Below are 27,680 nucleotides of genomic sequence, written 5' to 3' on the forward strand. Positions count from 1 at the left end.
GCTATTGAGTGTTTGAAAGACAGTTATTATAATTGAGAAGTGAACTTTGGATTCTACTAAATTAGTGAATTATTTAAATTTATGGTACTGAACATGGAACCTAGGAATTCATGTATGTTAAACAAGCACTTCACCACAGAACTATATCCCCAGAAGTGATGCAAATAAGATGAATGGGAGGTATGTTGGCATTGAGAAGGCTAGATGGATGGGGGACCTGTCAGCAGAAACTGGCAAGTCAGGAGAAACAGGAAGAGCTGTGGTCGGAGGCATAGCTTAGTGTCATGGGATAGTCAAGCAGGCATTAGAAAAATCTAGAATGAAATCCTGTCAAATATGTTGGTTTATAATTTCCTATAACAGAGAGTGGTAGAGAATGGCTATGAGGGAAGAGTCAGGAGTGTATCATGGGAGTAATAGGGGAGAGAAAGCCTCTAAGATTATCCAGGAGAAAATGAGAGCATTGAGGTGTTGCCAGGGATGCTCAGCCATGGCTTTACTCCAACAGCAAGACTGTTGGAGCCACAACTTCCAGAGTAGGAATGAGCTCAGCCAGAGTTGAGGAGACAAGATGCCTGCAGAGAAGACAGAGGAGAGCAACCCAGGGCTGTCTTAGCTGTAGTTCGTCGGAGATACTTTTGAAGAATCAGTGTCTCTTTCCACGAACTAACTCAGGAGTCTGTGGAGATGCAACATTATTAACTAGTATGGACTCTGCACTCAAATTGCAAGAACATAGTGTTTTTCTTTTCCTATATTCTTTTCTTTATAATGTTTTAACTGTAACAGTCTCCCCACAGTGGGAATTGAGTCTATTCTACCACTGAGCCATGTCCCCGCGACAAGTCCAACAAAACAAAATCCACCAAATTTATTTTGAGAAAAGATCTTGCTAAGTTGCCTAGGCTGGCCTGGAACCTACTATTCAGTCTATGAAGACCTTCAAATGATCCTCTAGCCTTGCCTCCCAAGGAGCTGGGATTACAGGTCTGTGCCATGAAATCTAGCTAAAATCTGTAATTTTTAGGACTAGAGATGCTCAGCACCTAATTGCGCTTGCAAAAGACCGGGATTCAGTTCCCAGCAATCTTATGGTGGCTTATGCCCATCTATAACTCCAGTTCCAGGGGGATGGATGCCTCTTCTTTTGGCCTTACTAAACACTGCATCCATGTGGCTCATAGGCATACACGCAGGCAAAACACCCATATACACAAAATAAAAATACCCCCCCCCCCATTTTTTGAGACAGAGTTTCTCTGTAGCCCTGGCTGTTCTGGAACTCACTCTATAGACCAGAGGCAAAGATCCACCTGCCTCTGCCTCTTAAGTGTTGTTATTAAAGGAGTATGCCACCACCACTAGCATAATAATAACAGTATTTTTCTAGTAGTAAACTTTATGGGGAAAATTTTTACATTGCAGAACTAAACAGATATAGCAGCACTGAGCGTTTTTAAAAACACATCGGCAGGAATAAGGAATGAACAAGATTGTAGAGGTTGTTAGTATATTAGCACATGTGGAAGCAATTCTACAAAAGTATCCGTGAGGTCGCAGAGCTGGGCGTTTCATGCATATTTGATGCTCAAAGCATGTGCACTCAAAAAGCACTGTGTGGGAGAGGCAGAGGCTTGAACTAGGAAGACCTGCAGGGTCGAGTGAGAGTTGGAGGCATGCTGCTTACCAACCAGGTGCTGGTGATAGGCTTGTTTCCCACCTTATGGTATGAGAGACCACATGGGAAGAGAGGTGTTTATCAGTGCATGGGCACAGGGGACTTAGACTGCCCTTTTAGGTCTTTGGCTGTGCTTATTACCATGCCAAACTGGCCACAGTTACTGTCTTTTGTTGGAAAAGACATTATCTTTTACAGACATTGTCTTTTAGAGACACACCAAGACTTTAGTTTGTTAGATTTGATGGGCTCCAGGCAGATGTCAGGGTATCCAGCCTTTTGGCACCATAATGACACTGTTACTACAAATGTATGGGCTGTAGCTGAGGATATCCTGGGATTCATGGGGCAGGTTGGATGTGCCTAGAAGTCTGTGAAAGTGCTTCTATATTCTGTTTACTCTTATGTGTTGCTTTATACCCTGAAGTGTGTCATTGTTCAAGATCCTTAGCATTCAAAGTTGGGGACATTTAAGAGTTCTGAAATGCCATGCCTGATTTCTAATCCCAGACTACACTTGGCTTCCCCCATGCAGGGTTTATCTGGGTCTTCCTGTCCACTGGATCTACTGTCCTACCTCTATCCAATTCCTCCCCATTCTTGTTTATAATGATAAAGACCTTAAACATACATCTTGTGTGTTAACATGTGGCAGTGGAGAACGAGTGTGGGCTCTGTTCTGGGGTATGACACTGGGTGACTTTCCCTGCTAATGAAAAGAATGGCCATCTCTTTCCCCCCCACACACACACACATCCCAGCAAACATTATCAGGTATCAAGAGCCTGTCAGATGCCATTTAAATGCTTCTTAGGAACTATAAGAGGACATGAGATTTATGAGAGGACTAGCAAGGTCCTATTCTTTGATTGCCTGGCATAACTCTAGAAATGTCAAATCAGCAGAGTAGGGAAGGGCAGACAAGGTGAGGAGGGTGGGGTCTCTGAGCAGAGGTGTAGAAGAGCCGAGGGCGAGAATGCCCCAACGTCAGTGCCACTCCATCCTGTGGCTGTGCCCTTCCATGCAGCAGCTCGCATCCCATGACCTCAGGGGCACACACCACCCAGTTAATATCTTCCTTTGTTTTCTTGCAATACCAGGGATCAAACTCCAGGACTGCACATGGTAGTCAAGCACATTGCCATCAACTGGTATCCCTGGCTCTACTGTTTTCCCTTAAATTACCTTTTTTCTTAAATTTATTCTTTTTTTTTTTTAAAGATTTATTTATTTATTATATGTAAGTACACTGTAGCTGTCTTCAGATGCAACAGAAGAGGGCGTCAGATCTCATTTCGGGTGGTTGTGAGCCACCATGTGGTTGCTGGGATTTGAACTCATGACCTTCCGAAGAGCAGTCAGTGCTCTTCCCCGCTAAGCCATTTCACCAGCCCCTTAAATTTATTCTTAAAATTAAGATATGTCCATAAGAATGATTTTAAACTGTCATTAAGAGCCAAGGAATGGTTCAGTAGGTAAAGGTCCTTACTGTCACACATGACTATGGAAATTTGAGCTCCTGAACCCGTACGGTGGAAAGAGAGAACTGACTTCTGTAAATTGTTCTCAACCTCTACGTGTATGTTGTGGCATGCCCCTGCCTTATGACACACTCAACATGCTACACACACACACACACACAGTCTGTTAAAATAAATGGTAGGTAGACTGGAGAGATGGCTCAGCAGTTGAGGCACTGGCTGCTCTGCCACAAGACCCAGGATCAATTCCCAGTGCCCCCATGGCAGCTCACAACTGTCTATAACTCCAAGATCTGACATCCTCACATACACATACATACAATGCACATAAAAACAAACTCAATAAAAAAGAAAAAGACACACACCTACACACACATACACTGTTAAAATAAATGATGGGAACAATGGTACTACCTAACTAAATACTTCCAGGAGTTCTCAGGCGCAGAGATCCATTTAATTTGCTGTCCACAGAGCTGCTCTCTGGCCTTGACAGGACTTTCCTGGCAGAGATAAGTTGCTTAGTGAACATTACTATTACTCAAAGCTGTGTGCCACTGAAGCCTGACTTAAGCCACCAAGCACTGTCCTATGTATGGGGCCATAGTCTGGAAAGTTCCAAGTAACTCCTTGATTTTTGGTAATTGTTAGTCCTTGGTATTGAGGTTTTGTCTTTTTTGTCTTTAGTGTACTCCCAAGGAAGTCTTTTAATAAGCACCAGCAGGGTAGGGGAGCCACCTCCCAAAAGAAATCTAGGCATCCTCTATAGGTAAGAATATTGCAGAGATGGGAAATATTGTCTATTGTTTGTGTAAATCAGTGGTTCTCAACCCTTCTAATGCTGTGGCCCTTTAATACAGTTCCTCATGTGGTGGTGACCCCAACCATAAAGTTATTTTGTTGATACTTCCTAACTATTATTTTGTTACTGTTAGGGATCTTAATATAAACATCTGATATGTGACCCCTATGAGAGTGGTTGCGACCCACAGGTTGAGAACCACCGGAAAACATGGCAGTCAGAAACATAACTTACTCAATTAGGGCCTGGCTTTGTCTGACCTTGTCAGAGAGAGTGTGTGGGTTCTCTGGGGAAGGCCAAACGTTGTTGATCCTGTCACACAGATGGATCCTGGTAGAATTTCCCTCGAAGGTGTGATATCCACAGCAGATACCGGCAGAGGGAAGTTTTTTCTTTTTGTGTTTGTTTACCATCTCCAGTGTCATAACCTGTGATGAACACGACCTTAGGCGTCAAACATTCTAATTTCTAGACCGAAGGGACATTGTGTAATTAACTTCCCAGCTCAGGAGTCTGAATCACAGTGGTTCTTGGCACGTTTTAAGAGCATCCTGGGATATGGAAGAGTTACCTTAAAGCTAAGTTCTGGTTCCTATCAGTTCACGTGAGACCCATAACCCGAAGCCTGCAGACTTAGACACATCTGTTCTGAGCTATACCTCTTTCCCCAGCCCCTGTACCTTGAATTTAATAGGCAACTCCTCCAAGGGGTAGGGGTCTTTAATGACTAATTTTCTGCAGTCTCTTAAGCATTGTAGGGATCCTTTCCTTTCTGAATCTTCCTCTTTTCCCCTGGCATGGTTTCAGTACTCTCACCTTCTCTTCAGCCTCTGCAGGTGTCAACAAGCCTCAAGGAGCAGGATGGATCTCGATGTGGTTAACATGTTTGTGATTGCGGGTGGGACCCTGGCCATCCCAATTCTGGCATTCGTCGCTTCTTTCCTCCTGTGGCCTTCAGCGCTGATAAGAATCTATTACTGGTAAGTCAGCTGGATGATTGAGGTTTGTAAAGTGTAACAATATCGCCATCCCCACTTTGTCCTAGCCATTTTTTTTGTTATACATAGTTATATATTTAACAAGTTTGCATACATGACAGAACTCCAACATAAAAAATAACCTTTAGCATGAAGAAGCACCTGAGTCAGGTCTTAAGGCAGAGGTGGAGCACAGGCTCTGTAACAGTGGTTGAGGATCCGAATCCCATGTGGGCTTCAGAAGGCTGAAAATGAGAAGGCCCTGAATGGGTGTCACTTAAAAACGACTATACAAATCTTTGTCTTGACACTTTAAAGGTTACATATCCATTCCAACAGTTTCCCCAGGCCTGGCGACCCAATAAGTTACACACACACTCTGGCACTTGAAGGCTACGACACAGTTGATCCCTGGTAACTTTCCCACAGTGAGACCCCCCACAAGGACATCTTGGGGCATAGGCCAGGGTGGGGATGGGCAGCTGCAGTGGAACCTTCCCTCCAGATTACTAAGTCAGGAAAAGCAGCATGGTTCTTGGGGGCTGGGCAACAGGTGGGGTTTCCTGGACGCTAGGCCAAGGACTAGTTGCTTAGCAAGACACCCTGCGGGCAGCCATGAGCCGTGGGGACCGGCCACTTCCATGGGGCGTTTCTCACAGTTGCACGGTGCTCAGGGCTAGGGTTCCCCAAGATGATTTGCTCGTTGGCTCTTTGCTAGTGTGGCCAGTCGGAGGTTTGGAGGAGTTAGCTTTGATCCAAGGGTGCTCAAGGACTTCCGCTAGTGTTAGCCTTTGACTTGAGTTGTGTTTTAACAGTCTTGAAATGAGGTGCCTGGCTCCTCCCATCACAAAGTCAGAGAATGTGAATTCAACCCATGATATCGTTCTGTAGGTCTCCTGGTAAGTGTGTGCCTCAAAAGGAGGCATCCCCACTAGGAACTCCTAGCAGAGAATGCCTAGGCTCCAGAGGTCCGCCTTCTCATCATGCATCCGGCCTTCAATCATCTCCGGGGGCAGGTAGTCCAGGGTGCCACACAGCGTGGTTCTCCTGGAAGATGGAGCCTGTACGGACCATTCGAAGTCTGTGATCTTCAACTCTCCGTTTAAGCCAAGCAGCAAGTTCTCTGGCTTAATGTCTCTGTGGATCACTCTCTGTGAATGACAGTAAGTCAGAGCGTTTGCCAACTCAGTGATGTAAGTAGCCATCCGTTCTCTGCTCGTCAAACTTAGAGAGCTTTTGAAGCTCTCTCTAGACTGTTCCAAGGGGCGCATAGGCATCATGGAAGCACCCATAGAGCCTGAGGATGTTGGGGTGCTGCAGGTGCGACTGGATCTCCACTTCTCTCCGAAGCTGGTGCTCCACACCGGCCTTCTCCAGCTGTATTTTAAATAGCAGCACCTTCAGGGCCAGGATGAACTTGCTGTATTTCTCCCTTGCCAAATAGACATTTCCAGACTTCCCTTTTCCTAGTGGGTGGCCAATGTCAAAATCTTCCAAAGTCCACTGCCTTTTTTCGTGTGTCTTCAGTCTTCTGTGTAGATGCCTGCTCCTTTTCAGAATTGTTTCCCGAGGCTGCAGGCTGCTTGCTCTGGGGGTTACTAAGCCGGGACACAGGTCGAGGAACACTGGCAGCTGGTAACTGCTTTAGCACCAGTTTCTGACCTGCTACAAGTTTCTGGGCTTGTGAAGGGACATTCTGGGAGTTGGAAGGACACAGGACCCGCTGGGCCTGGCCACTGCTAGCAGATCCTAGTTTCTGAGAAGGAATCTGCTTAGTCACTCACCAAGAGGCATTTTGGATGGAAGGGAACCATGTCACAGGCAGGAACCTGTTTCACAGAAGCCTCCAAGTGATCCCAGTAGCTCAGCCCTGTCCTAGCCACTTTTGCTTGCCATCTAGTCGTGAAATATTTTAAACAAAGAAAGATGAAGGTCATACATCTTGTTTTGAAATCTTCTTACAGTGTTTTTTTATGTTATTTTTATATGTGTGGGTGTTTGCTTGTGAGCATGGCAACTTCTTTGAGATTTGAATATGTTCTTGAACTGGCAGATGCTTCAAAGCAGGTAGACTATTTCAAGCATGTTTGCCCTGAGGGTCACTCTAACTCCCAAGGCTCTATGAAAGGCATTGCATTCCTACCCAGCAGGAGCACTGATGCCATTGAGATATGAATCAGAAGCACCAGGAACCCTCAGTGGGAAGAGCTTATATATTATATATGGTAGACTGTTTTTGAAATGTACTCTGGAGCTGTTAGGTATTTTATTGTCTTGTTTGGGTTTTAGCACAGGGTCTCAGTACATAGCTGTGGCTAGCCTAGAATTCTGTGTAGAACAGGCTGGCCTCAAACTCATGAGATCTGCATGCCTCTACCTTGGAAGAGCTGGGTTTGAAGGCATGCCTCACTACAGTTATTTGGAGATAAGATCTCATACCCCAGGCTTGCCTCAAACTTACTGTGAAGATGAGTCCTGATGCCCCTCCTCTGCCTGCCAAATCCTGGGATGACAGGAATGTTCCAGCACACCCAGACTTGCTCTAGAATTGTTAATTATTGTGGTGAGAGAGACAAAGAAGACTTTTGAATGCTTGCCATTATTACCACCCTCAATCCTGCCCTGTCTCAAGACCATTTGTACTTTTCTTCTGATGTGTTAGAACAGTGGGTCCCATCAGAACATACCACACACTAGGCCCAAACAGTTCCATGTGTAAGAGGTTTAATTGGGAGGGAGAGAGGGGGCAGTAGCAGAAAGAGAGGAGGGAGAGAGAGAGAGAGAGGGATGAAGGAATGTTCCTCATATATATGGGTTCTGATGTAGTGGCTGCAGGTAAAGGTGGGAGGTGAGCCCAATGGATTCTGGGAATAGGGTGGCTGTTGCCCTGGCAAGAGGTCTAATGAGACCCACCCATGCGACACCACAGGCTTTGGAGGCCCTGATGCTAACAGTTTCCATATTTTCTTTACTGTTAAGAGCTTAAATCTATGTTTTGGCTGTCTTTTAAAATTATTTACTGATTATTATTGGGGATGGTTTTTGGAAGCTTTTATTTTTGTGGAGGTCAGAGGACAGTTTGTGGAATTGTGAGTTCTACTGTTACTGTTTTGAGATGGTGTCTCATTGTAGCCCCAGCTGGTCTAGAATTCCCTGTATGGCTGAGCATGATTTTGAACTCAGGACCCTCCTGCTTCTGCTGCCCAAGTGCTGGGATTACAGGAATGAGTCACCACACCTGGCTTTTAAATCTATTTATTTAAAAAGTGATATAAATAACTCTGCTGAAATGTGGAAAACTTGCCATGAAAACTAAGTAATGTAAAAAAGGAAAAATAAACATAGTTACCTGTAGCTAGCTTTACTACTTTGTGGGTTTTCTTTTCCCACCCTTTTCCCACAGTTTCATCCCCTATTATTATATTGAAGAGAAAGAAGAATGGGGAGAGAGAGAGGGAGAGAGAAATCTAAATCTAATTTTGTTCCTTTTGTTTCTTCTTTGAGCACAACTGCTAACAAACCACAACCAACTCCCCTAAATGACCACCAACTCCAACTATCAAGGTTCTAGCATTTATATACCCTCTGAAAAATTCCCAGAATTCTAAAAGTCACACAGTTGCAGAAACTATCTGCCACTGGTAACACCATGCCTCTGCTAGAGCATGAGGCAAATCATGGTCAGCTGCTATGGACAATCCGAAACAGCCCCGTTTCCCCACACCAGGGATTAAAACTAAAACATGCTTTTATGATATTTCTGTGCTTTTAAAGAAAGCAAAATTTCAGAATTCTCACTACAGTTACCTTAAATAGTCATACTAAATTCTAGCCTAGCTATTGTTACCTATCAAAGAATTGAACCCGTGGCCCATGCATGCGGGCAGGACCTCTAGCACTGACCTGTATTCCTAGCTCTTAAAAAGTTAGCACTTGCTCTTAGTCTCTTGCCTTCTTGCTCCTGCTCTGCCCACTCACCCTTTTCCCATTCCCTTTCCCCTCTCTCCATGTGCTCATGGCGAGCCTCTACTCCTCAACACAACCCCTACCTCTCTCTCTGTTCCTATTGCTGCATCTACTCTCCTCCCCATGCCCTAAATAAACTCTATACTATACTAAATTCTATACTTTAAAAAAAAAAAAAAAGTTAGCACTTGAAAAGACAGTGCTATGCTTCGTAGATTTTTCTGTGCCACTGTCCATTTGTGAAATAAAAGTCAACCTTTCCCTGCTTCTTGATGAAATGAATATGAAATAGACCAGGTTCTTCTCCCTACTGTAGATAAGCCTCAGGAGATTTACCTGGGCAGTTAGAGGGAACCTCTCACGTGGAGAAGGGCACCAGAAGGCGGGTGCCCTCTATCTGCCCTCCTTTCTGGCTCCCTTTTGTTTCACTGGCTCATGGAATTTTCCACCAGCTGCTCAGGCTCCAAGCCTTGGGAAGCAGCAAATAGGACAAAATGGTTTATGATCTTTCATTCTCTCTGCCTTTTCTGTGTGGGTGAAACTGTCACCCCTTGGAGGGTCACCTACAACCCACCTCTGCCTTGACAAATTAGACTTCTAGCTGCCTAAATGCTACTGTGCATTGCCAAGACTCCTGGGTGGTCCTAGACATAGAGAGGTCAGAGCTGTGTCTCCACCTCAGGACCCTTCCTCCACAGGCCCATGTTCCTCCACACACAATGTCATCATTGTTAAATGAGTGAGCTTGAAGCAGAGAATACAGTTTGCACACGTGGACTATAACATGGATGTGGTTGCATGAAAGTATATACAGTTGAGTGGTTATGTTGTATTTGTAGTTTTGTATTGTTGTGACATTCTAGATCTTTTCTATCTCCCCAACGTTTACACTAAGTAAATATGTGATCCTCCTGCCTCAGCCTTCCCAATGCTGGGATTTCAGGCTTGCCCCACCAAGTTCCATGGGCACTGTCTCGGGTGTCAGTACTTGTTTTGTTATTATGGTAGATTGAGTTCTCATTGTGCCCGCTAGGTTTTAAGAGGGTTTGCACTTCCCAAACCCCTGTTGAAGGTTCAGTCCCGATGGAACAGTATTAAAAGGACCTGTAAGAGGACATTGGATCATTTAGAGAGATCAGTGTTCTTCTGCTGAGATGGGAGTCGGTTGTGAGTCAAGGCAGAATCTCATACTTTGGTTTTTTTTAGTGTGTGGCCACTTTGCCCTTTGGCTTCCTGTCATGAGTTGAAGCAGCAGAAAACCTTGACCGAAAGCCAAACAGAAGTCACACCATGAGTGGGACTTCCCAGTTTCTGGAACATCAGTTTTCAACCTTTCTAATGCTGCAACCCTTTAATACAGTTCCTTGTGGTGTGGTGACCCCAACCATAAAATTATTTTTGTTGCTACTTTATAACTGTAATTTGGCCTACTGTTATGAATCCTAATGTAAACATCTGACATGCAGGATATCTGATATGCAACCCCTGTGAAAAGGTCTTTTGACACCCCCCCCCCCAGGTAGAGAACCACTGCTCTAGAACCATTAACCTGAATAAACCTCTTTCCCTTACAAATTACCCAGTCTTCAGGTTTTTTGTGATAGAAGCAAAATAACAAGCATAGTGTGAGTATACCACATTTTGGTTATCCGTCAGCTGTTGATGAGCATGGGTTGTTTCCATCTTTGGCTCTTCTTTCCTAACAGTGCTGCAGAGCAAACAGTTCACTTTAATCAGCAAATGATGCCACCAAAAGCCAGATACCCCACTGATCAGAGCCGTTAGCCCTTTGTTGGTGGTCCGTACGACGGAACGGGATCTTAAAGCCTGTCACCCAGCTCTAAGCAGTGGCCAGCAATACACACAGTGCTTGTTATTGCATGAACTTAGACTCACAAGCCAAAAAGACGACTCCGCTGGTTGAAGAGGATAAAAATCCTGGAATACTTTTCAGATCACACCAGATGGCAAGGTGACATGAGGGATTGAGATTTTAGTAACAGCTTCTGATGCTGTCCCAGAGAGCTGTGAGAAGCCCTGAGAGTAGCTTCCTCTGCTGCACTAAAAAGCACAGCCTGTTTCCTCCTAATCTCTCCACTGCAAGTGGCATTTGCACAATGCTGTCGTAGGACGAACAGCTTTCCCACGCGTCACTTGCACTCCCTAATCATGCTGCTCCAAAGGCCTTTGTCTGCTTGGCTGCCTGTTGTGATCACCAGTGGAGTTGCCAACCTGGCTGGGCACTCAGGTGACTTTTCAATATTGTCACACAAATAGGGACAACAGATGCTAGAAGTCACCCTGTGGCACACACATCCCAGCTACCCTGCTGTTTGGGTAGAAGAACTTGAAATCATTGGGCATCCTGACTCCCTCTAGGATCTGCCCAGCTCAAGGACCAGAGACTAATGTTCTCTGTAGGCCATAGCTAGTCTTCTTGGCAGCTCTCTCTGAGTCTGAGTATTCCTGGGGCATGGCCAACCTATCTGATTATGTCATGGGCTCCTACAGAAGTGCCAAATGTTTCCCTATGAATCAGCAGAGGGCACAGCTGAGGTACTGAGGCCATGCTGTGTGACGGGCCCTGTTTCTGGTTTCCACTACAGAGTGGAAATAACAAGACTGGTCTCACCATGGAAAAGACTGAGATTTTCTAAGTTTCCTATAGAAAACTTGATCATGAAATTGAGGTGAGCAACCATCCCAAATAATTTGGTTATATAAATAAAATATAAAAAAAGAATGAGAATTAAAAATAAAAATATAAATCCTGTTTGCAGATGACAGGATTGTGTGCCTAGGAAGTGTACTGGCTAGTTTTGTGTATCAACTTGACACAGGCTGGAGTTATCACAGAGAAGGGAGCTTCAGTTGGGGAAGTGCCTTCATGAGATCCAGCTATGGGGCATTTTCTCAATTAGTGATCAAGGGGGTAGGGCCCCTTGTAGGGGGTGCCATCCCTGGGCTGGAAGTCTTGTGTTCTATAAGAGAGCAGGCTGAGCAAGCCAGAGGAAGCAAGCCAGTAAGAAACATCTCTCCATGGCCTCTGCGTCATCTCCTGCTTCCTGACCTGCTTGAGTTCCAGTCCTGGCTTCTTCTGGTGATCAACAGCAATGTGGAAGTAAGCTAAATAAACCCTTTCCTCCCCAACTTACTTCTTGGTCATGATGTTTGTGCAGGAATAGAAACCCTGACTAAGACAAATTGGTACAAGGAGTAGGATATTCCTGTGACAACCTGACCATGTTTTGGGGAGGACTGTGGAAGGACTTTGGAACTTTGAGTAGAAGAGCCACTGCTTGTTAAGAACTCTGTAGGATGTTCTGGAGGAGCTTGGAAGATCACGTTGAGAACAGTGCAGAGATGGAGGCCTGGCTTGTGAAGTTTCAGAGGGAAGATTAAAGACTCTTATCAGGGCTGCTGCTATTTTGATTGTGAAGATTCTGTGGTTTTGGTTAGCTGGGGCTGAAGAATCAGCTGTAATTAACAAGATACCAGAACTACTAAAGCGAGACTATTGATGTGGAGCTAAGAAATTAGCCGTGATTAAGAAGAGACAGCATCACTGAGGTGACATCTTCTGGGAAGTGTTTTCTGAACACACAAAGCGGCTGTGTTCCAGAGACAGCCAAGGTTGTACCTTGTGCTGCAGCAGGACTTGGTAGTGTGTGAGAGTCACCCAGGTGGTACTTCTGGTTTTGAAGGCAGGAAGAGCAGCTGAGGCTCAGCACAGTGAGAGGCCATGGAAGGCCATTGGTGAAAGAGCAGCCTCAGTTGCAATTGATGGTCAAGGACTGAAGGGGTCATGCAAAGGAGTTGAGGCTTGTCACTATGAAGAGAGCCTATGAGAGACTATTGGTGAAGACTAGTTAAAGCATAAGACAGCAGTGTTTTAGAAATGCCAGTACCATGAATGACCACCAAGAACAGCACCAGCAGTGGAGTACAGGCATCTGGAGCCTAGAAGATAAGGTGTGTGCTACAAAGGGCAGAGCTGGAGAAGTGACCCAAGCCCTTGGAGGAGCCCAGAAGATCGTGAGTGGATCCCAGACATTGGATGGTTTGAGTTTGATTTTGTTTATGATTGTGACTATGCCCTGCTATTTTCCCCTCGTGAAGGAAGAAAGTATTTTAGTGGAGCCCACAGTTAAGAGACTTTTAATTGTAAAAGGACTTTGAATTTTAAAAGAGATTGGATATTTTAAAGGGATTGAAATTTTAAGAATTTGCAAAAACTGTGGGACTTTTACGATCATGGGGATGAATATGAAAGTAAGGGTTGAAGCTTAATAGTGATGTGTTTGTGTGTCAAGTTGACAAGGGGTCAATTGTACTGGCTGGTTTTGTTATCAACTTGACACAGGCTGGAGTTATCACAGAGAAGGGAGCTTCAGTTGGGGAAATGCCTCTATGAGATCCAGCTGTGGGGCATTTTCTCAGTTATCAATCAGATAGGGCCCCTTGTGGGTGGTGCCATCCCTGGACTGGAAGTCTTGGGTTCTGTAAGAGAGCAGCCTGAGCAAGCCTGGAGAAGCAAGCCAGTAAGGAACATCCCTCCATGGCCTCTGCATCAGCTCCTGCTTCCTGACCTGCTTGAGTTCCAGTCCTGACTTCCTTTGGTGATCAACAGCCATGTGGAAGTAAGCTGAATAAACCCTTTCCTCCCCAACTTGCTTCTTGGTCATGATGTTTTATGCAGGAATAGAAACCCTGACTAAGACAGGAAGTCTGGGAGAATCTATGGATAATAAGAAATAATAAAGAAGTTTGGGGTCCAGGTGGGAAGATGGTTCAGTTGGTATAGTGCTTAACCACATGAGAATAAGGACCTGAGTTCCCATCTCCAGCACCCATGAGAAAATTTGGGTGAAGCAGCACACATCTGTAATCCTAGTGTTGGAAAAGCAGAGATGGGAGAATCCCTGGTGCTGCTGGCCACTATTCTAGCCAAATCAGTGAGAGTTAGGTCTAGTGAGAGACTATGTTTCTTGAAAAATAGGTAGGAAAAACAATTGAGAAAGACATCTGGTGTTAACCTCTGGCCTTCACAAGCACATACACATCTAAGTACATGCACCCTCACACATGTACCAGAAGTGAATTTGACTAAGTTGCTGAATAGAAGATCAATAACTAGGGCTAGAGAGAAGCCTTATTGGTTAGGAGCACTTGTTCTTGTAAAGGTCCTGGGTTCAATTCCCAGCACCCACATAATGGCTCCCAACTATCCTCAACACCAGTTCCAGAGGATCCAACAAGCACACACATGCTACACATACATGCATGTAAAATATTGATATACACAAAGTAAATATGTTAATCTAAAAAAAAAATCAATAACCAAAAATCAATGGCATGCCTATATACCAGAAACAAAATAAATGTTAAATGTTACTACTTACTTTAGTGTCAATTATTCTTAAAAACCCAGTAATAAATCTAAAGAATAACATGGGCACCAAGAAGATGGCTCAGCAGGTAAAGGTCCTGGCCACACAATGCTGTTGAACTGAGTTGGACCCCTGGAAACCAGAATGGAAGCAGAGAACTGACTCCCGAAAGTTGCCCTCTTACCTTCATATTCTCATGGTAGCATGTGCACACACAAGTAAAAATAATAATAAATTAAAAATTTAAATATTACAAGTGGTACTCCCCCAACTCCTTTAGAAAAGAACATAAAAGTGTTTTACGTAGAAATATAAAATTTTTTTATTCATGAGAGGTAGTTGATGATCCCTAATTTGATAGGATATACCATATTTATGGATTGAAAGATTTTCTTCTTGTAGAAATGTCATATTTTTATACAGTGGACCCTAAAGTAAGTGGCTAACCATCTTAATCCTAATAGATTTTTCTAACAGCATTTGATGAGCAATGAGCTAGTTAGGTTTTGGTCAACTTGACATGAACTAGGGTCATCCATGAAGAGGAAACTTCAGTTGAGAAAATGCCTCCATTAAATTGGGATTTTCTCGACTAATGATTGATTTGGGAAGGTTCAGCATACTGTAGGTGGTGCCACCCCTGGGCAGGTGGTCCTGGGTTCTATAAAAAAGCAGGCTGAACAGGCCAGTAAGCAGCTGCCTCTGGCTCCTTCATGGCAGCTGCTTTAGTTCATGCCTCTGGAGTCCAGCCTTGAGTTCCTGCCTTGGCTTCCCTCAATGGACTGTGACCCAGGCTATGTAAGACAAATAAACTCTTCCCTTTCTAAGTTGCTTTTGGTCATGGATATCTATCACAGTAATAAAAGTGAATTAGGGCATAAGTTTAGAAATGTTTGATTTTTATATGATCTTTCAAGTTGGCAAAAAATAGCATTAGCCTCATTTTATACAGATAAAACTAATGAAGTACTCTAGATTAGAACTGACCTATTTTCCAGGAGGGGCAGGCTGAGCTGAAATTAAAGTGTTTTGTGTACAGTTTTAATTTTTATTAGCATGTGTCATCTATAACAGTTAGGGTGAATTTCATTGTGACAGATTTGACATATCTGTAATCTGATTGCACTCACCCCTTGTCACCCTCTCTTGTCCCCCCACTCCCACCAACCCCTTCATTTTCCCGACTTGTCTCTCTTCTACTTTCATGTTATAGTGCATTCTTTTTTTCTTAAAGAGATACTTTTTTTTTCTCTATTTTTTCCTCTATTTTTTTCCTCTATTTTTTTTCCTCTATTTTTTTTCCTTTAATCTTAGCAGATGGCATATTTGGAAAGATACTTTTTAAAACATAATGCTAATTAGTATTAATCAAATATCACCGTGTAGTAGATTTTGAACAAAAGTTGTGTGGATTGGGGCTGAAGAGATTGCTCAGTGGTCAAGACTGCTTCCTGTTCTTCCTGAAGACTGGAGCTCAGTTCCCAGTACCCATCTCTGGCAGCCCACAGGACAGCCACAGCTACAGCCAGGGCATTGAAAGTGCTGCACTCAAGCCAGGCGGTGGTGGCGCATGCCTTTAATCCCAGCACTTGGGAGGCAGAGGCAGGTGGATTTCTGAGTTCAAGGCCAGCCTGGTCTACAGAGTGAGTTCCAGGACAGCCAGAGCTATACAGAGAAACCCTGTCTCGAAAAACAAAAAAAGAATTTTAAATTTTGGGACTGGTGATATGGCTCAGCGGGTAAGAGTACCGACTTCTCTTCCGAAGGTCATGAGTTCAAATCCCAGCAACCACATGGTGGCTCACAACTACCCATAATGAAATCTGAATCCCTCTTCTGGTGTATCTGAAGACAGCTACAGTGTAAATATTTATAATAATAATAAATAAATCTTTTTTTTAAAAAGTGCTGCACTCACATATACCTACACACATTCAGACACTAAGACACACACATACACATGCAAGCTACACACATAATAATAACAATAATAAATACTTCATGTGGATTGTCACATTTAATCTTGGCTGTAACCTTGGTGCAATGCAGTATTCCCCCGCCCCCCATATTGTCAATGAAGAAATATATGTTCAAGGTCACGTAGTCAGGTTGGGCTGTCAATGAACATACAAACTCATGGTACACAGCCATTACTTAGAGTACTGAAGTATGCCTGTCTCTCCTTATGACAAGCCTTAGGCTAGCCAATTTTATTACTGTTCTAATGCAGCCATTGCAAAAAGATCAAAAGGAATCCAGTTATTACCCCTGCCCGTCTGCTACCTGCTTCTCACTCATTCTCTGTCTTCAACCCAGCACTTGACAGTGCCTATGTACCCACAATTTCTGTCTGTAGATACAAGTAAGCATGAATATGCGCTTAAACTTCTCCACGCCCCCAATATCACGCAAAGTATTAGTACACTTTTGATGACTTGCTTTAGCAAGACTTGGCAGCTGCTATAGTGTAGAGTCAGTCTATTACAAAGGAGATATCTGGATGATTTAATTATCTTTCATTTTTGAAGAGATTTTTCATGCTGAAAGTTCAATTAGTTTTCAATGGTAATTTCGTATTGAAATGGACTTGAATCCAAACTGCAGCCTTGCCAAGGCTTATGTAACCAACAGAAGCTGAGCCCTCAACCGCTGCCATGTGCGGAAGAAAGCCAGAGGGCTCAGTCTGTGCCAGTCCTTAGCAGTGAGTCAGCTTGAACCTCAAGAGCTGTCTAACAAAAGGTCATTGTGTGTGGTGTGTTGGTTTGTTTGTTTGCTTTTGTTTTTCATTCACGTGCTGGGGGGGGGGGGCTTGTCACTTCTAATTTTTCCTTTTCTTTATTATCATATATTAGTTGTACACCATAACCAGTCTCATGATGACCTTTCCATGCGTGTGTGTAATGTATATTGACCCTTTCCTCTCTTCTGTCAGTACATTGTTACCTGCCCCCCCCACACACACCTTGTTGATCCCCTTCTTTTCAAACACATTTGTGGCATATTTCTCTTCTTAGTGCTCCTTGAGGGTAAAGGACAACAGATGGGAGAAGCACCTGTCTCATCTCTAAGTAGGATCTCTAGAGAGGACCAGTGTCCCTCCCAAAGCCATGTCCCCTAAGCATGCCACTTGGATCTTGCCTTTCTTGACCCTAGGTACTGGCGGAGGACACTGGGCATGCAAGTCCGCTATGCACACCATGAGGACTATCAGTTCTGTTACTCCTTCCGGGGCAGGCCAGGACACAAGCCATCCATCCTTATGCTCCATGGATTCTCTGCACACAAGGATATGTGGCTCAGCGTGGTCAAGGTACACTTCCACATGCTTCTGCTTTAAAAGGAGATAGGTGGGGACACAGTTCAAGTTCAGCCTTAAAATTAATAAAGTATATCATCCAGACCCTCTTTTATGTCGCAGAATGAAGTGGAGTAGAATTTAAAAAACAAAAAAGCAAATCTGTATCTCTGGAATGTTCTCACTGTGGTGATATTTTTAGTCAGGGGTAAGGGTGGGGATGAGCTGACGTAGCTCCATCTCAGAGCTGCTATGCTGCTTGAGGTGGATTTTTTCCAAAAGTGTTAGTTCTTTTAAATTCTACATTTCCTCTCTCCTTTTCCTGTCTATCCCCAAACCCCTCTGCCTTCTGTTGTTTGTTCTTTTTTCTTTTCCTTAATCATGTAGAGAAACGGTCTAGATCTAGCAGCTTTTCAGAATCCCTTTCCAAGTCACTCTTTGTGCTGTTAACTTGTGTGGCCTCTGGCTGTCCTTTGGAGAGTGACCAGCTGGTGGGGGAGGCTGAAGCTGGCACTCGTCTCGGGAGCAAAGCATCCTGGGTTCCTACTTTGAGGGGGACAGTATCTGAGGGATCCGAAGTGCCCCTAGAAAACTGCACATGCCATTGAGTCACCTATGTTCTTCTCACATGGCATGAGGACAGCCATCTTTAAACCTTTAATGAATCTTCTTTGTCCCCTCTTCAGTAAACATCTCTGATAACCAGTGTTTCTCAGACTCCTGGCTAAAGTCGGTGCATCTTCTAAACAGAGTGGAAAGGGAAGTAATTATCTTAAGAGTTAGTCTCTGGTGAAGAAAGAAAAAGTTGGTGGAGACCAGCCTTGTGGCACTGGGGAAGGCACTGGAGCTGGCCAGGGCCCTGGGAACCATCCCTTCTGGTTCCAGCAGCCTCATGGCTGGAGGAAGTATGACACGGGAAGAAGAGGAAGTCGTACCGAGCTAACGGTGTTGAGTTTTAAGATGTTGGGCCATTGAGATGGCTCGGAGGGAAAAGTGCTTGCCATGCAAGTTTGATGAGCTGAGTTTGATCCCTGGGAGCCACAAAAGGTGGAAGGAGAGAACCAATACCTAAAGCATAGTGGTAAATTAAAAAAAAAAAAAAAAATTAAGTCCCAGCTGTAAGCCCGCCACCCTGCGTTTTAGCATCCCCTCCGGTCACCCACTGAGCCTCCTTGCATCTGTGTGCCAGCCTGAGGCTCCTCTCTTCCCTATGAGGCTGCTGTCTATACTCAATCATCTAAGTATCAAGTAAAACACATGGAGGCTCAGAAAGAATCTCAGGGGCTGTCAGGGTCACTAGGCACATGGCAGCTACCTCCCCAGAGACATGGGCAGGCATGGTTTTTTGGTAGTTTTTGTAGATCACATACTGACTGTAAGGATCTGGGTTTTCAGTTCCTTCCAAAGAACCTGCACTTGGTCTGTGTGGACATGCCTGGACATGAAGGTACCACCCGCTCCTCCCTGGATGACCTGTCCATAGTTGGGCAAGTTAAAAGGATACATCAGGTAAGCAGGACCCTTCACCAGAAGTCCCAGATAGTTTCCCAGCACAGGGAAAGCAGGCAAGAGTTGCACATTGGCTCGTGGCCAGTCCCTAGTATATTCTTTCTCCAAAACATTGCAAACAAAATGGGAGCCTAGGGACATCTCTGGTCATTTGAGGAGAGCCTGAGCTTATTTCAGATGCTTTTCCTTTAAGGCTATTGAACCTTTTGGTTTCGTATTTTAAAATAGGACATCATGTAGACAAAAGGTTACTTTGAACTTCTGATCCTCCTGCCCCCACCTCCCAAGTGCAATGATTACAAGACTGTGCTACCAGCCATGTTTTGTGTGGTGCTGGGAATCAAGCCCAGGAATCTGTGCATGTTAGGCAAGGACTCTACCTACTGAGATCTATCCCCTGCTCACCTGTACTAGCTGCCCATTTGTATATGAAGAAACATAGTCTGTACAGTTTCCCAGCCCTCTGAAAAGCCATGAACTGTCTCCCTGTAGAGGCCTGTTTTTCTGCTTTCATGTAGTTAGGGCTGGGACTCTTTGCATGTTATTGTATTTTAGTTTCCATCTCTACTTCTCTCCTACAGTTATTATCACTCATAAGCTCTTGAGCCCTTTCTTAAAAGAATAGTTTATAAATTTCTGGTTCATATTGGTGTTTTTTCTAAATAAAAATATTTACTTGGGGGCTGGTGAGATGGCTCAGTGGGTAAGAGCACTGACTGCTCTTCCAAAGGTCCTGAGTTCAAATCCCAGCAACCACATGGTGGCTCACAACCACCCGTAATGAGATCTGATTCCTTCTTCTGGTGCATCTGAAGACAGCTACAGTGTCCCTACTTATAATAATAAATAAATCTTTAAAAAAAAAAAAAAGGCCAGGCGGTGGTGGCTCATACCTTTAATCCCAGTACTTGGGAGGCAGTGACAGGTGGATCTCTGAGTTCGAGGCCAGCCTGGTCTACAGAGTGAGTTCCAGTACAGCCAAGGCTACACAGAGAAACCCTGTCTCGGGGGAAAAAAAAAAAAAGAATATTTACTTGATAATTTCTGCCTCCACTGTTAAACTATACATATATGGGATCCCATTACAGGTGGTTGTGAGCCACCATGTGGTTGCTGGGAATTGAACTCGGGACCTCTGCAAGAGCAGCCAGTGTTCTTAACCGCTGAGCCATCTCTCCAGCCCTAAACTATATAATTTAATAAGAGTTTCTTGTCCATCTCTTTGCTGTATTCTCAGCAGCTAAACATAGTTACTTGCACATAACAAGTACCCAACAAATATTTTTCCAGTGAGGGACAGATAGGGTTTCAAATTAGGCAGGAGTCATCAAACTATGGCCCCAAGGCTGACACCTACTAGTTTTGTAAACTAAATTTTCTTGTTGCATAGCTATGCTTGCTTGCTTACATATTACCTCTGGAAGCTATTGTGACACAGTAGCTGACCTGAGTAATGACACAGAGACCAGCTGACCCACAAAGGGGAAAAAAAAATTGATGCCTTAGCTCTACACAGAATAGTTTATGACCTATTAAGGGAAGCCTCATTATTTGATTTATATTTATAAATGACCTAACAGTCACATGTGCCATATAAAGGAAAGTACATATATGTCACAGGGCTCAACTAGGTGATGGGTCTAATAGCCAGTGTCAGACCCAGTGGAGGGTCCAGCCGTATTGGGGGAGGGGGGGTCTCTGCTCTGCAGCCCGTGCTCACATCTCAGCTGTAATCACACCTCCTTTTCATTTCTCTTCCTAGTTTGTAGAATGCCTTAAGCTGAACAAAAAGCCCTTTCACCTCATAGGCACCTCCATGGGTGGCCACGTGGCTGGGGTCTATGCTGCTCACTACCCCTCTGATGTCTGCAGCCTGTCTCTCGTGTGTCCCGCTGGTGAGTAGTGTGACCGGGACAACCTTACCAGTGACTTGAATGTAAAGAAACGTCTGCACAGCTTCTACTGTCACTGTTTTGAAGAAGCTATCCTTCTGGTAGATAGACTGCAGAGGCAGGCAATGCTAGATGTTAACTCTGACCCGGTAACAGTTGTATGGTGAGAACCATAGCCAGATTGATTTGCCCTGTGTAGCCAACCCTGTTTCACAGAGAGCTGGAGGTAGGCAGTGGGCATGCGCACGGGACCAAGCAGCACCCAATACTCGTGACTTGTGTTTATGCCAGCTTCCAACGTCTGTTGATCCTCAAGAGCTAACATCTCTTCATAGATTTAATTCTCACTTAAACCTGTAAAATGAAGGTACTATTCTGCTCTCACTCAAAAGAATAAGCAAAAGCCAAAGACTTTTATTTATTTTAAGATTTTTTTCATGATTTTTATTAGTATGTGTTTATTGTACAGAGCGCTGAATTTACAGAAACATTTTTATCCAAGATGCTGTGAACTTTGACCATAGTCATCCTAAATCCCTATGTCCTCTCCTCACTAATCTCCTTCTTTTTCCTAGATAGTCACATGACGAGAGCTTTGTAAAAAGTCAGTGGACTTTAGCTTCTCCACTTACATTTGTCTGCATATATTTTTACATGTTCAAACACACACACACAATCTTACAACACTTTGAGCTGTAACTTCAGAAATTGCTACCTCGAATTGGAGTTTTTAATTTATTTTTCTCCCATAAGTCTTTAATTTTAGATTGATAGCACATGGTGGATAAATAGTAATTTTTCCTCTCTCCAACTTGCGCCCCATCGTCCAACTTGCACCCCATTGTCCTCTGTCTTTGATATTAGGGCCTTGCTCACATAGTAAAGTAGGTTTTGTTTGTTTGTTTTGACAGATTATGTCTATTTAGTCAAAAATTAGCCTTGAACTTGTTATACTCCTGCCTCAGCTTTCTGAGTTTCAGGAAGTTGATGATCCATATGTTGAGAAGCATTGTCTTATATGATGCACTGGAACCTAGTCATCAGCTGGACTCTTGTAACTCTTGCTGAAGCTAAACTAAATTGACCTTTAAAACCTTTCAGCGGGGTAGTGGGGCAGTTCAGTGGTTAGAACACTACCTGCTCTTCCAGAGGTCCTGAGTTCAATTCCCAGCATATAGATGGCTCATGACCATCTATAAAGAAGTCTGACACCCTCTTCTGGCATGTAGGTATACATACAGACAACGCTCCTACATAAATAAATTAAAAAAAAAAAAAAAACAAAAACCCTCAAAGCAGAGGCAGGCAGATTTCTGAGTTCGAGGCCAGCCTGGTACACAGAAAAACCCTGTCACAAAAAAACAAAAACAAACAAACAAAAAACCTTCAGCTAGGGGCTAGAGAGACGGCTCTGAGGTTAAGAGCTGCTCTTTGAGAGGACCTGGGTTCAATTCCCAGTACCCATGTGGCAGCTCATAACTGTCTCTAGTTCCAGTTCCAGGGGATCTAACACCCTCACACAGATGTGCATGCAATATACATGAAATAAAAGTACATAATTTAAAAACGATAAAGCGTATTAAAAACAATAACGACAAAAACAGAAAAAAAAAACAACTTATCGGCTACCATGAAAGTTGATCATTTGCAGGCCTGTTAAGGACACTGAACTCAAAGACAATCCCAGTGTGCCTTCTCTTCTCCCAGCATGGGCTCTGAAATCGGTTGCTCTTTTAACAGTAAAGTTTGAGGACTGAAGGAGCAGCCCCTAGAGGCGGTGACTCATCTTCACGGTAGAGGTCAGCCCTGGGCTTGCTTTCCCTCATATGCTTCCTTCAGTCTCCTTGAATAATGCTTGCCTGCTGCTTCCCACTCTCTCCAGCTCATTCTACTGTGGCGTGTTGAAATGCAGATTCTGACTCAAGAGGCTAAGCGACAGACTGAGTTTCTGTATTTCATGTTAGTCTGTGGCCGCGGCGTGTGGGGTCAGTCCTAAAACACGATGTTGTTTTAATCCGGTCTAGCTTAGAGTTTATTATGTAGCCCATGCTGGCATTGAACTTGTAATTCTCCTGTCTCTGACTCTGGAGGCATCTATGTTCCACCAAACTTAACTCTCTATATTTCTCAAAACACGGTGTTTGCTTTGAGCAATGGCCAGTACCAATGAAAAGGGGATCTCCCGGTGAATGACTCCTGACACGTTAACCCCGGTTTGTCGTCGGACATTTTCTGGGGGGCGTGGTGAAAAGGTAGGTGCGTCATTGGGCTCTTCTGTTTTGCGTTTTGCATCCCAGGCCTGCAGTATTCAACTGACAATCGTTTTGTACAACGGCTCAAAGAGCTGGAGGATTCAGCTGCCACTCATAAGATTCCCTTGATCCCATCCACCCCGGAAGAGATGAGTGAGATGCTCCAGCTCTGCTCATATGTCCGCTTCAAGGTGCCCCAGCAGGTATGGTGTCTCGGTGCCACTCCCTTGCTCTCTCTGCAGACACACAGATCCTCTTGCATCTTCCATCTGACTCCATTCTGTCTACTCCATTTTTTCCAACATGTAGCTTACCTGTGATATGTCAGACACTGTGCTGAACACCGTAGTAAGTATGAAACACAGGGAACTTCCCTGGGCAGATACAGTCCTGTGCAGCAGGTGGACATTAATAGATAAGACTTTACAAATTGAAATGAGTTTTAGAGGTAAAATGAAGGCTTGTACATTAAAAAAAAAAATTTTTTTTGGATGAATCCAAAAGGCTTTTCATCTATGAGAGTTATATTTGTTGATAGTGAAAATCAAAAAATTTTAACATAAACATGTACATTTGCCACCAGATATGATATCATCTCATGTTATATAATATGCCTAAGAGAACATAGATGAAAGGCAATGACATTGAGCTTCATTGAGTATGAGCCCAAGGTGACCTCATGGTCTCCTAAAACCTGCTCCTGGATGTTGTAGGTCTCTATAGTGTATGGGAATGAATCTGTGTTTTTTCTAAGTATAGCGGGGGAGCCACTGAAAGACTGTAGGAGACACAAATAGAAACAAAGCTACTTGGACTATTCTTTGACTTAGAGATGATGGTGCAGACTGGGGTGGGAGCCCGAAGAGATGAGGACTGAGGTGTTTTGTCTGTGTATCTGTGCACCCCACGTATAGAGTGCCTACAGAGGCTAAAAAAGCACATCAGGGCCCTTGGAGGACTTACAGATGGTTGTGAGCCTTCTCGTTGGTGCTGGGAATTGAACCTGGGTCTTCTGCAGGAGCTGCAGGTGCTGTTGACTATGGAGCTCTCTCTTCAGAACACCCTAGTTTGCTTCTGTATTACGAGCCTCTCAATTCTATTCTATATTCTGGGGATTCACAAGCCCAGCCCTAGACAGTGTGGGAACATCCCGAGTGTTCCCCCCTGTGCTGCCCTGTGCTGTAAAAGGCTGGAGGAAGTGAGACTTCCCTTGTTTTCTAACTTTGGATTTTTCATCCTCAGATCCTTCAAGGCCTTGTTGATGTTCGCATCCCTCATAACAGCTTTTACCGGAAACGTAAGTAGCCCTGCTCCAGCTTGCAGCTTAGTGGCCGACTGCCTTGTAATTTGTGAACCTCTATACTCGGAATGTTTTCTGGGCCCTTTAAGAAAGGAGGTGGTGGCTTGGGCTTGAAGAATCTCTGACTACGGGGACACCTCTGTGCAGAACCTACATACACACACTCACTGTGTGTTTCTTTTCTGACAAGTGTTTTTGGAAATCGTCAATGAGAAATCCAGATACTCTCTGCATGAGAACATGGACAAGATCAAGGTCCCAACACAGATCATTTGGGGAAAACAAGACCAGGTATGTCGTAGGGCCCTGTAGAAGGAAAGCCAGTGGTAATCTTTAAAGCAACCCTCCCTGGGGGGCTTTTTGTGTCAGGTGCCAGTGTCTGCCACAGTTCTGTGAGCTGAGAGCATTGATGGTTGATTTTTAACATGAAAGGGAATTTGTTTATTGAGATAAGATTTCTTCTTTCTTTCTCTCTCTCTCTCTCTCTTTCTTTTTTTTTTTTTGAGACAGGGTTTCTCTATGTAGCCCTGGCTGGAACTCACTCTGGAGACCAGACTGGCCTCGAATTCAGAAATCTGCCTGCCTCTGCCTCCCAAGTTCAAGTGCTGGGATTAAAGACATGCAGTTTCTTTTACTATGTAGCCCAAGCTGGCCTTGTCCATGAGATCCTCTTTGCTCTACATCCCAGTCCTGGAATTGCAGGCCACCAGTGTGCAGTACTGGGCCTCGTACATGCTAAGCAATCACTTTACCGTAAGCCATACTCCCAACCCTAACTTATCTGTCAGCTGCAGAGACATGGACCTATATTCTGCTACATAAGAAGGTGAAGCAGAGCGTTTCTGTGTCTAGGAAATGGCCAGCTTAGCAATACAGGAGGCCCTGCTTGAATCGAAATTACCAGAAGCCATTCTGTCACACGATACAAAAAGATACCCCCAAAATTAACCGTGTAAATTTGTGTCCTTTCCTTCCAAATCTTAGTTCCTGTTTCCTTTACTTCCTTGAAAGATTTCTGGAATTTTCTTAAGCCAGAAGTTGGAAAACTTCCTGCAAAGAAGCCAAATAGTAAAATAATTGTAGCTTTACTCTCCATGGTCTCTGTCACATTCACTCGGTTCTGCTCTGTGTGTGAAGTATCATAGGTGACACATAGAGATATGACATGGCTGTGTCCCAGGGAACCATTGTTTACAAAAACCAGTTAACAACAGCAGGGACCATCGCTCGGAGGCAGAGCACTCAAGTAGCGTGGATGAGCAGGCTCTCGGTTCAGTCCTTTGCACTGTAAAACAAAGCAGAACAAAAGGCAGCTACTGTTTACCTGCCCCTATTCCAGTTCCCAAGCATAGAGATGTACAGTTCCAGGGGATCTGACACTGGGATAGCCTCCCATGTGCCAGCCATGTGCATGGTGTACAGACATATAGACAGGCAAAACATCTATACACATACATTTTTAAAAAAATAAAAGTACAAAATATTCTTTTTACCATAATCCATCAGTTTTAGCTGCTTTATTGATTGAAAAGTACTTACTTACATTTTATTTGTATATGTGTGGCAGGGTGGGGTATAGGTGTGGGTGGCAAGCTCCCTTACTCACGGAGCCACCTTAGTGTTCCTGCTTTATGGTTGCTGACCTTGTGTGTGGTAGAGCTCACCTGGGCTCACCTCCCATGGCCTGGTCACAGAGCTCTCTAACCACCACAGGATCCTCCCATGCACAGCCATGCAACCTCTAAGTTTGTATCCTCTTTCTTCAACTTTGGCCTTCCTAGAAATTGTATGTAAATGGTATCATGGAGTCGAGAGTCCTTTGCAGGTGGCTTTTATCACTGTAGCATGCTTCTAAGATTCATCCGCACACATCAGTTTTGGTTGGTTGGTTTGTTTGATTTCGGTTGGTTGGTTTGTTTGTTTTTGGTGGTGGGTCTTGTTATTTGAGACAGGGTCTCACAGTGTAGCTCTGGCTGTCCTGAAACCTACTCTGTAGACCAGGCCGGCCTCAAACTCACAGATATCCACCTGCCTCTGCCTCCTGGGCCTAAAGGCATGAGCTACCACCATCTGACCCATAATTATTTTCTTTTTACCACTGAGTATTTTTTTTATGGCATAAGTGTTCCACATTTTGCTTACTAGCAATTTAAATTTTACATTTACAACATGGACAAGATGTCCCGATCTTTTCAGACTACATACAGTAGTTTGCTTCCATTAGGGTCCCCTGAACTTCAGAGTGTATTTACTGTGAACAAGAACACCTTTTCAGGGCTGGAGAGATGGCTCAGCGGTTAAGACTAACTGCTCTTCTAGAGGTCCTGAGTTCAGTTCCCAGCAACCACATGGAGACTCACAGCCATCTGTAATGGGGTCTGATGCCCTCTTCTGGTGTGTGTCTGAAGACAGCAACAGTGTATTCATATAAATAAAAATAATTCTTTGAAAAAAAAAAAAACACCCTTTCATGTAACCAAAGCACATTCTGGAAATGAATGAGACAACCCACAGTCCATTTTTGCCATTTGCCTCAGGTTATGCCTCTTCATCCTCCAGCCGCCCTGAGCCATTACCCAGCCCAGGAGCTCGTGGTACACGTCTGTCTATTCTCATTTAATTGGAGGCATTCCCTGACTGACTTTGTCATTCATTTGTTGAGGTTCAAGACATTATTTGGTTAGTTATTTTATAAAACACTCTTTAACTTGAGTTTCTCTGCATGGTCTCTTCATTGGGGGTGGTCATTTTAATAGTCTCATCAGGCTGTTTCTAGTAAGCAGGTTGTAGACAGTTACTTTGAAACCAAGAAATTATCCTGCTCCTCAAAAACATTCCCATCCGCACCTGATTTATTGTCATCTATGATGATTCTTGACCCAAAAAGTCTTTCTTCATCCTTCTTAAGAACCCTGCAGTAGGTGGGTGTTACAAAGCCCACGCCTTTGATCCCAGCACTCGGGAGGCAGAGGCAAGCAGATCTCTTGAGTTTAGGGCCAGCCTGGTCTACAGAGTGAGTTCTAGGATAGCCAGGGACACAGAGGGAAACCCTGTTTCAAAAACAAAACAAGGGGCTGGAGAGATGGCTCAGCGGGTAAGAGCACCGATTGCTCTTCCGAAGGTCATGAGTTCAAATCC

At 44.1% G+C, this 27,680-nt stretch overlaps 1 protein-coding gene and 1 pseudogene across 2 annotated transcripts in view; one reads left to right on the forward strand and one right to left on the reverse strand.

The window, feature by feature from the left end:
* The window catches only part of Abhd6 (abhydrolase domain containing 6), a 47,684-nt gene that overhangs the window by 13,410 nt on the left and 6,594 nt on the right, over positions 1–27,680 (forward strand). For both annotated transcript variants that reach the window (XM_031344217.1, XM_031344227.1), the window contains exons 2-8: positions 4,789–4,941; positions 17,448–17,604; positions 18,985–19,098; positions 20,861–20,993; positions 23,288–23,445; positions 24,485–24,539; positions 24,733–24,833. In XM_031344217.1, the coding sequence (XP_031200077.1) occupies positions 4,823–4,941; positions 17,448–17,604; positions 18,985–19,098; positions 20,861–20,993; positions 23,288–23,445; positions 24,485–24,539; positions 24,733–24,833 (837 nt within the window). In that variant the 5' untranslated portion in view covers positions 4,789–4,822. The remainder of the gene's footprint in view (positions 1–4,788; positions 4,942–17,447; positions 17,605–18,984; positions 19,099–20,860; positions 20,994–23,287; positions 23,446–24,484; positions 24,540–24,732; positions 24,834–27,680) is intronic.
* Positions 5,592–6,752, reverse strand: LOC116073364 (annotated as a pseudogene).

The sequence above is a fragment of the Mastomys coucha genome, unplaced genomic scaffold (genome assembly GCF_008632895.1).
Source record: "Mastomys coucha isolate ucsf_1 unplaced genomic scaffold, UCSF_Mcou_1 pScaffold10, whole genome shotgun sequence".
NCBI lineage: Eukaryota > Metazoa > Chordata > Mammalia > Rodentia > Muridae > Mastomys > Mastomys coucha.